The 13,810-nt window shown below is 48.5% G+C and overlaps 2 protein-coding genes across 2 annotated transcripts; both read left to right on the top strand.

Moving 5' to 3' along the window:
* The first annotated feature begins 932 nt into the window (after nucleotides 1-932).
* Nucleotides 933-6,898, top strand: LOC124511809 (IgGFc-binding protein-like). The gene is made up of 4 exons (XM_047079184.1): nucleotides 933-1,139; nucleotides 3,338-3,733; nucleotides 6,242-6,531; nucleotides 6,714-6,898. The coding sequence occupies exons 2-4, from the start codon at nucleotides 3,560-3,562 to the stop codon at nucleotides 6,760-6,762; spliced, it is 513 nt and encodes a 170-aa protein (XP_046935140.1). The 5' UTR covers nucleotides 933-1,139; nucleotides 3,338-3,559; the 3' UTR covers nucleotides 6,763-6,898.
* Nucleotides 6,899-7,239: 341 nt separating this feature from the next.
* On the top strand, nucleotides 7,240-8,336 carry SDHAF1 (succinate dehydrogenase complex assembly factor 1). The gene has a single exon (XM_047078206.1). The coding sequence runs from the start codon at nucleotides 7,338-7,340 to the stop codon at nucleotides 7,692-7,694; it is 357 nt and encodes a 118-aa protein (XP_046934162.1). The 5' UTR covers nucleotides 7,240-7,337; the 3' UTR covers nucleotides 7,695-8,336.
* The last annotated feature ends 5,474 nt before the right edge of the window (nucleotides 8,337-13,810 follow it).

Here is a 13,810-nt window from a genome sequence, read left to right as displayed (position 1 = left end):
ACTGGGGCAGCCAGGTGCGCCTAACTGTGCCTTCCACCTTCCACGGCCAGCTGGTGGGGCTCTGTGGGGCCTTTGGTGGCCAAGTTGGCCCCCTTGATGTGCCTCTAGACACAAGATCCTGGTCCAGGGGCCTGGTCACTAACCCCTGCCCACTGCCCCAGCCCAGTCTTGGCTTTAGCATCAGCTGCCCCACGCAACTTGCCCAGATCTTCAATGCTCCCAAACTGTGTAGACTCCTACAGGCACCAGATGGTCCCTTTGGCCGCTGCCTGGGCCATATCAGCCCCAAGGCTTTCCTCAGGATATGCCTGCAAGACATATGTCATACCCATGGTCAGGACCTTGGTCTCTGCGATGCCTTCACAGCATATACTGCCGCCTGTCAGGAAGCTGGCATCCCTGTGAAGCTTTGGAGGGGACCCAGGCTTTGCCGTGAGTGCTCTGGCTGGGTGTGGGTTGCCTCCGGGGCAGGTTGAAGGCAGCAGGAAGAGCCCCTTCTCCTGATGGGGATCAGAGCAGTCCTGATGTAGATGGAATTGGCTAAGCAGTGTTGGGGGGAAGGGCATCCAAGGGAGAGAGAACTGGAATTTCAAAGGTGTGGAAGTTGAAAAATATCAGTGGGGGGGCACCTGGGCGGCTCAGTCGGTTAGGCGTCTGACTTCAGCTCAGGTCATGATCTCATGGTTTGTGAGTTTGAGCCCCACATCGGGTTCTGTGCTGACAGCTCAGAGCCTGGAGCCTGCTTCGGATTCTGTGTTTCCCTCGCTTTCTGCCCCTCCCCCACTCACACTCTGTCTTTCTGTCTCTCAAAACTAAATCAATGTCTTAAAAAATTTTTTTTCTAAAGCAGTGGGAAGCTAGCCTGACTGGGGCAAGAGGCAATAGGATTGGAGAGGGAAACTTGAGTCCTAAGCACCAGCCTTTGCCATCCACCTGCAGCTCTGACTTGTCCGCCTCGGAGCCACTACAGCATCTGCGCACGGACCTGTGATGGGGGCTGTGTCCAGCCTACCAGCCCTGCTCACTGTTCTACCCAATGCTATGAGGGCTGTGAGTGTGACCCTGGATTCATTTTTGACGGCACAGACTGTGTGTCTCAGGACCACTGCGGCTGCTTTCACAGTGGACGCTACATCCCTGTAAGAGAGGTCCCCAGGCATGGGTGGGTGGGTGCAAAGTTTCCCATATCTTGTCATAAAATGTTCCCCAGGGGCACCTGGGTGGTTCAGTTGGCTAACCATCTGACTCTTCATCTCAGCCCAAGTCTTGATCTCGGGATCGTGATGTGAGCCACATATTGGGCTCTGTGCTGGGCATAAAGCCTACTTAAGAAAAAAAAAGTGGTTTTTTTATAGTGTGGTTCCCTGGACCACACTATATCAGTCAGCATTTGCCATTGTAAATGAAGAAAATGATGCCAAGTATCTTAAATTCAACAAGGAACATACCTACCTTTAATTGTTTAAATCTGAGGCTTTCACGCATGGCTGGATTCAGGGACTCAAATGATGTCACTAGAACTCAAGTTTCTTTCTGTCTTTCATCCCTGTATTTTCCTTTTTCTATGATAGCTTCTATATCAAGTAGGCTCTAGGTCCAAATGCTATAACAGTCTCAAAATTACAGTGGCTTAAATTTGATAGAAGCTTATTTCTCTCTCATGAACAGTCCAAGAATAACCAGCTTGGCTCATCCAAGTCAGGGACACAGGTTTCTTCTATCATGTGGTTCTACCTCCCCTGTAGTATTGTGATCATCTACTCCCCACCACATCTTCATTCAAGCAAGTTGGCCAGGAAAAAGAAGGGACAGGGAGGTCAGGCCCCGCTCTTTAAGGGCATAACCCAAAAGTAGCACATACCACTTCTGTTCATATCCCATTGGCCACAACTTCACGAAGGGACCCCATCTGGCTGCAGAGGAGGCTGGAAGATGTATCTTTAGCTGGGTATCCCTGAATGCAGCCAAAAATTCTAATTCTGGGGAAGAAATGGAGAATGGATATTTGAAGACATGCATAGCCTCATTTTCAAATCACTTCTGCATGTTGGGCAGTGGTGGTCCCCTTCTTCTCCAAGTTTATGGTGTACAGTTTAGCCATCTCAGTGGAAGGACAGACCCCTCTCTCAATAGTTCCAGCAGAAGTCCCAGCGCTGACTCCTATTGTCCCACTTGCCCATCCCTAAACCAGAGAGGCCAGGAAATATGGGGTACTCTGATTTGTCTCTGACTAGCCAGACCTGGGGCATGCGCCCAGAGCTGAAGCCAGAGGGTAGGTATATCACCTAAGAAACTCCACAGACAGAAAAGTGGGGCTAATTCCCCAAAGAAACTGGAAGGCTGTTACCAGAAGACCACAGATGGATGGACCCTCGGCAGGCAAAGCGTCTTCTTCAAGGCTTTGCAGCTCCTTGAATCCATTCAGAGGTAAAGAAAAGCCCCCCAGGGGATGACTGACATAGTTGTCTTGGAGATTCAAGGCCACCAGATACGAAAAAATGATTGGTTAAACCCTAGTGGTGCCTGGGTGGCTCAGTCAGTGAAGCTTCTGACTTTGGCTCAGGTTATGGCCTCACGGTTCGTGAGTTCAGGCCCCACATCAGGCTCTGCACTGGTGGTGTGGAGCCTGCTTGGGATTCTCCTTCTCTCTCTCTCTGTCTCTCTGTCTCTCTCTCTCTCTCTCTCTGCCCCTTTCCCACTTGCACTCTCACTCTCAAAATAAATACATAAACTTTAAACCCCAAACCAACCCCAGGAATGAATACATGCCCACACTGGGAGGAACAGGGCATAAGAGCTGCTACAGCTGCCATTGCATGTCCTCTCCACGCTAGTACTGACACTGGCCACACATCAGAACTTGCAGAGAGCTCTTAAGGTTTTTCACACACCAGTGAAAAAAGCAGAGGGATTGTCCCAGATTGAAACAGACTTTAAAACCACAATAGTCAAATGCAGTACACAAAGCTTGATTATATACTAGTTGAAAAAGAACAGTTAATAGATATTTGGGGGACAATTGGAGAAATTCGTCAAACTTTTTTTATTTTTGCCCATCTCAGAGAAAAACAGCTCAATGGATTTTTAATTTGTATTTGTCTTGTTAGGAGGTTGAGCATCTTTTCAAATGCCTAAGAAACATATTTCTTTTTCTATTAACTTTCTGAATAGCTTTGTTCATGTTTTTATATTGACTTATTGGTCTTTTTCTTTTTTATTTCTAGGAACTCTTTATATATTAAGGAACTTACTCCTTCATGATATGTTTTATACATGTGCTTAGCTGTTTGTTGATATGGTTTTTTGAATTTGATTTTGAGTCTCTCTCTCTCTGCAGGTTGGGGAGGCACTGATCCTGCCTGGCTGCCAGGAACGCTGTATATGCTTGCATGGTCAAGGCCTCCAGTGCCAGCCCTTTTCCTGCCCACAGGGCACAGACTGCATCCTGGATGGGGGTGTGCGGTGGTGTGAGCCCAGGGAGGGTGCTACATGTCGCCTAGTGCCCGGGGGCCTCTTCACCACCTTTGATGGCTTCAGTGGGCTCACACCGATTCCTGTTATGTCCTGTGCCTATGAGCTAGCCACATTGGTGGGTTCCAGGCCCCAGGATCCTGACTGGTTCCATGTCATTGCTGACTTCCTGCCCTGTCCTAGCTGCACTGCTCTCAAACCACGAGTGATCATCGGCTTCAGGGATGGCTGTGCAGCTGTGGGAACCAATCAGGAAATATGGGTAAGGGACTTCCTCAGTAAAAGCCAAGACTTTTTTATAATCTGGCACTGATCTCTGGGGCCTTTTGATCCCTCGTTGGCATTCCATACCCTTTTAACATAGAACTCCCCCATCACTGTGCTCTCACATTGACCTCCGTTGGCTAAATGTCCTTGTCATGCTCTCCCATGACCCTCTCTAGACCCTATATAAACTTCACCCTGGACTTCTCAGGACCCACTGATCCCCCACAATGACTCAAGTGCTGCTCAACTCCTGGGAACTACTGACTGAGTAGTCATCTACTACTACTACTACTACTACTACTACTACTACTCAGAGCTCTAATAGGGGAAGCCCAGGTAGCCCAGGTAGAGTGATCAGGGCTGGAATGGGAGAAGCACAGGTAGACTGTGGAAGCCCAGAGGAGATACTCTCAGTTTAGGAGACCAGTGAAGGCTTTCTGGAGAAGGTGACAAATGAGCTGAGACCTGATTTTAAGCTTGGGAAGAGAACAGAACAAGGCCAGGAAAACAGAGGGAGCATATTTGGGGAATAGTGGTGAAAATGAACTGTTGAGTTTAAAATAGCCCACTAAATGTCTTTGGACTTAGGGCCAGGGAGGTTGTTAGTGACTTGAGAAATCACAGCAGGGGGACAGCTCCTGGACTGCAGGTTTGAGGAATGGAGACAGCAGGAATAGACAGCTCTCTTGACAAGTTGTACATACAAACTGCCCTTGTCAAACAGGTGAGAGTAGAGATAAGCCAGGAAGAGGCAGAGGCCTTTTAAAACTGGTTTACCATTACGATTTTGTGATGGGAAAAACCCTGGGATGTTTAAGTGCTGATGGGAAGAAGCCAGACAAGGAGAGGTTGGAGATCCAGTGGGGAGAGAGGCCAGAGTGGAGAGCACCTAGCTCCCCCAAGACACGTGGAAACCAGAGAGCGGCAGAACTGGAATCTGGCAGGCAAAATGGATACTGTTTATAAGTAAGAGGGAAACAAACCTGAAACCCCATGTTGAGAAATAGGAGGAGGCTACTGGTAAGAGTGGGAGGATGGTCTGGCAAGAGAGCAGCTAGGATTCTGCCACAACCCAGCAGTGGTAATTAGAATAGTACCACATAGGGTAGCTGTGAGGATTCATGCAGAGTGTGTGGCATATATGAAGTGCTCAGTAAATAGAAGCTCTTGGGGCGCCTGGCTGACTCCGTTGGAAGAGCTTAAGACTTGACCTTGGGGTTGTGAGTTGAGCCCCATGTTGAGTGTACAGAGTTCTTAAAAGTAAATAAACTTAAGGGGCGCCTGGGTGGCTCAGTTGGTTAAGCATCTGACTCTTGATTTCGGCTCAGGTCATGATCTCACAGTTTGTGGAACTGAGCCCCACGTAGGGCTCTGCGCCGACAGCATGGAGCCTGCTTGGGATTCTCTCTCTCCCTCCCTCTCTGCCCCTCCCCAGTTCTCTCTCTCTTTATCTCAAATATAAACATTAAAAAAGTAAATAAACAAAAATTTTTTAAACTGTGATTGCAGGTGCCTGGGTGGCTCAGTCAGTTAAACATCCTACTTTGGTTCAGGTCATGATTTCACAGTTCATGAGTTCGAGCCCTGTGTCAGGCTCTGTGTGTACAGGTCTGAGCCTGGGGACTGCTTCGGATTCTGTGTCTCCCTCTCTCTGCTCCTCCCCTGCTCATGCTGTCTCTGTCTCTCAAAAATAAGTAAACGTTAAAAAAAAAAAAGCTGTGATTGCTCTTGCGGTCACTTTTATATTATTAATGGAGAGGCAATATATATAACAGAATGGTCAAGAACACAGGTCATGAAATCACACCCCTTTGGTTCAAAATTGGCTCTGCCACTTACCAGCTATGTGAACCTGGGCAAGCTATGTTACTTCTCTGGGCCTCAGTTTCCTAATCAGTAGAAGGCAAGAGGCACCTAGGCATACAGTACTGATCTACCCTGTCAGAGTGTTGGTGAGGATTTAGTATCATTTATAAATTTAATATCATTAATTACATAATTAAGTTAGGTGACAGTATATTAAAATATCAATTACATTACATAATGCAATATACTGTCATACATTATCTTATAAAATAAATAACCAAATATTAAAGCACTTGGAATAGTGCCTGGCACAGAGTATGTGTAAACGGTTATTAGATTATGAAGACACAGGTGAGAGAAATGCAACTGGTTCTAGAGACTTTGTTCTCTAAAGCTCCCTTTTAGGAAAAAGTTTATTATGGAAAAATTCAAGCATCACAAAAGAAGAGAGAATGGTGTGTCATGAAACTCTGTTACAGTTACAAATGTTTGGCCATTTTTGCTTTCATCTTTTCCTCCCACTCTTTGCTTTGTTCGTGCTGGAGGATTTGAAAGCAAATACCAGACCTTTTTCCTCTAGCAAAGACCTGGGTATGCCATTTTGATAGAGACACCCGGCAGGATTCACAGTAGTTTCAGAGCCCCGCCTCCGGATTCGGGCCCTAATCCCCGCCCTTCACTCGCCTCCTCTCTGCAGGTGAATGGACAACCCGCCAGCCTCCCGGCGCAAGTGTGCAGGGGCGTGGTCGTACGCTGGGCTGAGGGCTCCCAAGTTGTTATCGAGCGGTCCCCCATGCTGCGGGTGCTGGTGGGGCCCGAGGGGGCTGTGTCCCTACGGGCCTCCCCCGCGCTACGAGGACGCCTCCGGGCAGCCTGCGGGAACTACAACGGAATTGCAGCCGACGACCTGATACTCCCAGGAGGACTCCGGGATGCCAGCCTAGTCGACGTGTTCCAGGCGTGCCGGGTTCGGGGCTTCAACAACTGGTGAGAACTTTACCTTCTCCTGCCCGGGGACCTGACTTCTCTCGGCAGAGGGCGCGACCAGCGCAACTCCCTGCGCCACAGGCTGCCTTTGGGGACTTGGAGCCCATACCCTCTCTCTGATGGTCTTCCCACAGCACGGAGAAGCTTGTTATTCCACCGTCTCTCTGATGGTCTTCCCACAGCACGGAGAAGCTTGTTATTCCAGCCGTGACCCAACACTTTACCGTCTGACGCGGTACCTCAGCGTGTGCCCAGGGCTGGGACTCGTCCACCCCCCCACTCCCCCATCCTCGACGCACACCTGCCCTGGGGATGGGAACCCACGGACCTTCCTGAGACTGTTTTAATAAATAATTTATGACCAAAACCTGCTTGTGCCTATATCTTCTACTTCTCAGTGCCCCCGCGCCCTGGGGAACACAAAAGGTCCCAACCTATAGTTCTCGTTTCCCAAGACTCAGGAGTTAGGTCGGGACCCTGACGCCTTCCGACCCAAAACCTGAGTCCGAGCACCTAGCTCCCTCCTCCTTCGGGTCCCCAGAACTGCATTCCCCTCAAGGACACAGATTCCCTCTGGGGCAGGCGGGGGAGCCTGCAGCTCCGCCCCTGACCCACAATATTGTGACGTAACTGCATCGACAGCCAATCCGGCTTGACGGCGCCAGCTAGCCAAGGCAGGAAGCGGAAGTTTTGAAGCGCGCGGGCCGGAAGTGCCTGTTGCCTTGCACCGCCGTATCTCGCAAAGGTGCTGCTGCGCCACCGTTCTTCGGGCATTACCTGTGTGCGCCCTGGGCCCAGCTGCGGCCATGAGCCGGCCCAGCCGGCTGCAGAGGCAAATTCTGAGCTTGTACCGCGAGCTTCTGCGCGCCGGGCGCGGGAAGCCTGGCGCCGAGGCGCGGGTGCGGGCCGAGTTCCGGCAGCATGCTTGCCTGCCACGCTCCGACGTGCTGCGTATCGAGTACCTGTACCGCCGCGGGCGGCGCCAGCTGCAGCTGCTACGGTCGGGCCACGCCACTGCCATGGGTGCGTTCGTGCGTCAGCGGAGTCCAACCCAGGAGTCCAGCGGCGCGGGGGCGCCAGGGACCCAGCCTGACAATGGCGATGGTCCGAGGAATCCCCTTGACGGAATGAGGTCACCGGAGACACCCCCCGATGGGCGGTGACAGGACGAGGAGCTTACCCGATAGCGCAGGGGAACCGGGGGCCCGCCTGACTGTGTGGGGGGACTAGGGAACCTGCCTGATGAAACGTGAAAGGTCTTAAGACCAGCTCAATGGATTGGGGAATCAGAGAGCCCTCCTAGCGACGTGGGGTGCCAGCGACCCCCGTGATAGATGGTGAGAGATGACCGACCTTGCACGATCCATGATAACGGGTCGAACTCTCATGAGGGTTTGGAGTGGCTTGGTTGCCGGCTGGCTGAACTGTGTCAAGCTGAGAGCTCCTTACCCTAAAGCATGGGGAACCAAGACGCCTGCCGTCGGACGGAAAGAGACACCTTTCTATTTACCTCTGGCTCCCCTCTCCTGTATTTAACTCTGAGAAGAGCAGACTTTTTGCTGAGAATTTTGGGAAGATACCCTGATGGATGGTGAGAAGCCCCGAATCCCCTTTGGAAAACTTTCTTCCCGTTAATTGTGGCAGACTAGGACCTGTGGGGAAGGGGCTGGGGTATCTTACCCCATCTGATCAACTGAAGACCCGTCAAGACCTATACTTGATGGTTCTGAGGGGAAACCCTGACTCCTGGGCCCTTCTCCTCCCAGGACTGTTGAACAAAAGGAATAAAATTGGAGATGTGATTACTTCCCTCTTGGTGGTCTTAAAGAGTTCATGTATTTGGGGATTTTTTTTAAAGGCCCTCACAAACCAAGAAGTGACCCTCTGGGAGGGGGAGGTATGGGGAGCTATCTGTTCTTCTCTGGAGCCCTCTGGACTAGCAGATTGGTTGAAGCAGCCTAGTTCATGCCCCTGGGCAGATCCATTGACCCACCGTGGTTTGACCCCAAAGAAACCCCAGTTGACTCCTTAATAGAAGGTAGGGAGGTAAGAGAGAAAACGGTGGAGCTCAGGAGGCCTGCCTGGAAACCCCTGAGGCAGTACTGGGGACCTCAAACCTGGCTGAAGAGTCCAGCCTCAGCTACAAGCTAGGACTTTGGTCAGCAAGGACCAGGTGTTGGGGAGGAGAGGTAGACCCATAGGCCCCAGGCGTACCTCCTCCCATATCTCTGTCCATTACATCTCTCCCGCTTCACTCACCTCTCCCTCTTGCTCACTCCTGGATCCAAGATCTTGAGCCCTAAGAAGCTCCAGGATGGGAGCTTCTGGCAGGGCTGCAGGCAGTGAGCAAGTTCCCACTGGGGCTGGGTGACCTGGGTCAGGAGGGGAGATGTTCTACCCAGGTACTACAGATGAACAGAGTCTGTGTGGTAGAGGGAGTGAGGGAGGGGAGTGCCTGATGTGAGGGAGGCAGTTGTAGGTCAGTGGTGATTGAGAGCATGGACTCTGGAACTGGAATGCTTTCATTTGGATCCCAGCTCCAACATGTACTACTAATTACATGATCATGGACCTGTGATTTAACCTCTTCGTGCCTCAGTACCCTTATCTGTGAAATGGGCATCATAATAGGGCCTTCCTCATGTGGCAGTTATAATAGAGTGAATTAAATACATGGTGTGGCACCAGATGATGTCCCAATTCTGTGACCCTCTCGCCTACCTGAGTCCACGTGGAGCTAAAGAAGAGGAGGCTTCCTGCTGTGAGCTCCTGTGTCTGCTCCTTTGCATGAGGGCTTTCTGGGAGTTACAGAATGTGGGTTAATGCGCTTGGGAGCCATCCTTAGCCTGGGGGGACAGCAGTCAGTGGATGAGTGCTCCAGCCTGCCTGTTGTCTGATGAGACAAGTGCAGGTCTATTCCCCAAGGTTCCTCAGAGGCCCCCTGTGGGACTGAGCCCCAGTCGCCCACAGCAGTTACCATTTCATGAGCACCTTTTCTGGCATATCCCCTGGCCTGTCTCACTCTCCCCACTCCCTAACTCCTGTCTCCTGGCATCATATCCCAAATAAACCTCCCCCAAGCCTTTGACTCAGAGTGTGCCAATGTTTACACATGGTTGATACTCTCTGTATTTGTGCTGTGTTTTTTTTTACTCTGCTAAGGCCCAGGGTCAATGCTTCTCAATCCCTTAGCCCTGTCAAACAGGAACCTCCTGGTCTAAGAAAATTGCGATAAAGGACTTATGGGGCTTGGGGTGATTTGGAGTATGTATTGTGGATTAATAACAGAATTGAATGGAGTGGCTAAATTTCCTGATTCTGATAACTACACTAGTGTAAGAGAATGCTCTTGTTCCTAAGAACTATACACCAGGGGTGCCTGGGTGAGTTGGTTGAGTGTCCAACTCTGGACTTCAGCTCAGGTCAGATCCAGGGTCATGCGATCAGGCCCTAAGTTGGGGGCCCATGTTGATCATGGAGCCTGCTTAAGATTCTCTCTCTCCCTCTGCCCCTCTCCTCAGCTGTGCTCTCTCTCAAAAAAAAAAAAAAAAAAAAAATTAAAAAGAACTATACACCAAAGTATTTAGGAGTAAAGAGTATCAATCATGTCTACAGTGTGCTTTCAAAATGTTCCAAAATATATGCACATACATAAATATACTAGCAAGAGTGTAAATGGTGAAGCACATGGGGTAAAATGTTAGCCGTGAATCTGGGTGAAGGGTATATGGGAGTTTGATGTGCTAGTCTTAAAACTTTTCAGTAATTTGAAACAAAAAGTTACATGAACACAAAGGCCAATGATCATTTACATTTGGGCACCAGAGATCTTTACACACAGGGCACATTTTTACAGCAGATTTGAAAACAGTAAACCCTGTTATTTTGAGACTTTATAAAATCTCTTATGCATAGTTTAAAGGTGTAGCTTCACAGATCTAGCAATCAGTTACAATTAAATTTCTGGATTTTTTACCTTTTAAAAAATTTGTTTAATTGTTTATTTTTGAGAGAGAGACAGAATCTGAAGCAGACTCCAGGCTCTGAGCTATCAGCACAGAGCCTGATGCAGGGCTCTAACTCACAAGCCATGAGATCGTGACCTGAGCCAAAGTCAGATGCTTAACCGACTGAGCCACACAGGTGGCTTTTGTGAAATAATATCTGGTTTCCCTTACAGATTCTGATCTCCATTCTATTGGGAACGACAGTTCACTAGAATATGTTCTTGTCTTGGGTCACACACTCAGCTGTCCCAAGGGGCCAAGCCAGTGACTAGGCACGTGAAGTGACCTAGTGTGGCCTTAGGGAAGTGTGGGAAACTCACAGTACCTGATGAGGAGCCACTAGCCACACCAGCAAGTTACCACCATAATTATTATTTTTTTTAAGACTTTATTTTTGAGTAGTCTTTACACTCAATGTGGGGCTCTAGTTCATAACCCCTCAAGAGTCGCACGCTCTACCAACTGAGCCAGCCAGGCATCTTGTGTTACCACCACTCTTGCTCAGCTTCCTCCCTCATACAGCACTGGACAATTCTGGATATGAATTATGTGGAAGAATGACTAGGGTTTTCTTTACAGCAGTAAAAGTATTGTGATTTGATTTTAAAACAATCCTGATCTGGCAGTACTCCATGAATCGCTCGTGAGTAAAAGGATATGATGTCTAGAATTGGCTTCAAAGTAATCTAGAGAGAGGGGAGTGGGTGCCTGGGAGGATTGGCCCTGAGTTGATAATAACTGGAGCTGGTGATGAGCCCATGAGGACTTGTAATGCTGTCCCTTCTCTTTTGGTACAAGTTCAAAAAGTATCAGAATTGAAGTTGGGAAAACAAACTCCAGTGGTCCCCAGCCTAACTCACATCAGAAGTTCTCTCTGTGATCCACAAGGTTTCACCTGATCTGGCCCTGTCACTTCTCTCCCCTCACCTTCTCCCACGCTCCCCCTCCACCACTCATGTTCCAGACACACTGGCCTTCCCACATGCCAGACACACTTCTATCTCTGGGCCTTTGCACTTTCCCCCTCTACCTATTTTGATAACTGGGAACAACCTGGGGCTTGAGCATTTGAAATGTGATTAGGGACTAGGGAATTTTAAAATTTTTAAATAAATTTTGGGGCACCTGTGTGGCTCAGACTTTGGCTCAGGTCATGATCTCACAGTTTGTGAGTTCGAGCCCTACGTTGGGATCTGTGCTGACAGCTCAGAGCCTGGAGCCTGCTTTGGATTCTGTGTCTCCCTCTCTGCCCCTCCCCTGCTTGTGCTCTGTCTCTCTCTCAAAAATAAATAAACATTAAAAAAATTTTAAATAATAAGGATAAAAATTGTATAAATTTTAAATAGTTGAAATGTAAAAACGAGCAGTGTAAAATGTTTTTTCCATTAAACACAATTTTATTGTTTTGGTAGCATTACCAGATTTCAAAGACTTTGTAAGGAAAAAGAATTATAAAATATTACATGATTACTATATTGGTTACATATTATAATGATAGTATTTTGGGTCTATAAGGTTAAACAGTAAAAACTCAATTATTAAAATTAATTTTACCTGTTTCTACTGTTGACTATTAGAAAGTTTAAAATTAAAGCAGCTACTGAGGATGAGACCTCTGCCCAAATGCCAAAGATTTATCATTGTCGATATGTCAGGAGGAAATGTTGAGGCCACTTTTTAGGCAACAGGCTTGAGCAGTGGAAACTTGAGTGAAGCAAAAGGGCCCACAGTGACCACCAAACTGAATGCAGTCTCATTAAGTGACCTGCCTAGAAATAATCATAGGCCCTAACTGACCAATGGGCTTCCCTCAACCAGGCACAGTTACCAAAAAAGGAAACTTCCTTATGTCGCCATACTTCATCACTCTGCCCTGTAACTATAGTCCCTCACCACCGCCTCATGGCAGACAGTCTCTCCTTTGCTGTCCTGGCCGCTGCTCCCTTGCAGTGTATTCAATAAACATATCTCCTGTAAAAAATAATAATAATAAAATAAAATTGTATTTGTGCCTCATGTTACATCTGTCTTGGACAGCATTACTCTAGGAGTCCTGTGGCTTGTTTCCTCACTACAATTTGCTCTAATCACTTAATTACAATGTAATGACATAATTATCTCCCTGATGCCTTCCTCAACCACCCTAATTAAATTGTACCCCCTTTCCCTTTGGCCGCTTTAGTTTTCTCCTTAGCACTTAATCACCAACTGACCTATTACAGATTTTACCTAGTTTTTAAAATTAATTTATTATTATTATTTAGTATTATTATTTATTACAGATTTTATTTACTGTTGATCTCCCCTATAGAATGGTGGCCCCATGGGGACAAGAATTTTCACCTGTTTTGTTCACTGCCCTGGTCCTGCTCTTTGACCAGGAACTGACTCAAAGCACTCAGTTTTGAATGAATGAATGAATGAGTGGTACAGATTTGTCCCATTCCTTGGTCAGTTGGGTCAGAATTGCCAAGACTCTGCTGGCCCTGTTTATGGTGACGCCAGGGAGACCATGCCTTTTCTTGGTTGGGGACAGAGTCTTGGTGTGGACAATATGCACTTGATGTGAAAACAGGTCAGGTTTGTGTTCTGGTTTTTCCAGAATCTGCTGCTTCCTGCCCCTCTCCCTCAGTGTCCATGCCCCCTTCTGGACAGCTCCTTGGTTTTCTTTGGAGACTCACTTCTCCCCCATTTTCAGCGCATATGATTCAGGGAGGGCTGACAGCAGCCCCCAGGAAAGCAGGTGACATGAGCCAGGGGAGCCAGCTTTGGGCTGTAAGGGAAGAGTGATTGTCCTGTTGGCTGCTGAATTGGTGGGATGTATGCTTAGAGGTTTTGAGGGGCACTCTGGCTACTGCTAGGTAAGAGTGAAGCCAAACCAGAGGAAAGAACTGGGAGAGATACCATTTGTGCCCCCGGATCCAGCTGTCCTTGCAGCCTGAACTTTTCAGTTATCCGCCCCCCCAAATCAGTTCCCATTCCACTTAAATCAGTGGGAATTGGGCTTCAGCCTCTTGTTCCCTGTGTGGCCTCAGGCCAGGGCTTCCCCTTTATAGCCTCAGCTTCCATTCTGTTAAGTGGGGACACACCATTGGGTGGTTGTGAGCATTAAGGAAGGGATGTGTGTTTAGTGTACATCCAGGAGCCTAGCAAGGGTTCTGCCTCTGTACTTGAGTCTAGTCCTGTTCTACCTCTTGTCCTGATAGCATAAACTCTGAGGAGAGGCTGAGCTTAGACACCTGAGGCTGGGGACTAGACTACAGGACTGAGCC

The sequence above is a fragment of the Lynx rufus genome, unplaced genomic scaffold (genome assembly GCF_022079265.1).
Source record: "Lynx rufus isolate CCGP_SWC_20201006 ecotype Redwood Valley unplaced genomic scaffold, mLynRuf1.p SCAF_16, whole genome shotgun sequence".
Classification (NCBI taxonomy): domain Eukaryota; kingdom Metazoa; phylum Chordata; class Mammalia; order Carnivora; family Felidae; genus Lynx; species Lynx rufus.
This window is presented reverse-complemented; position numbering and strand designations above follow the sequence as displayed.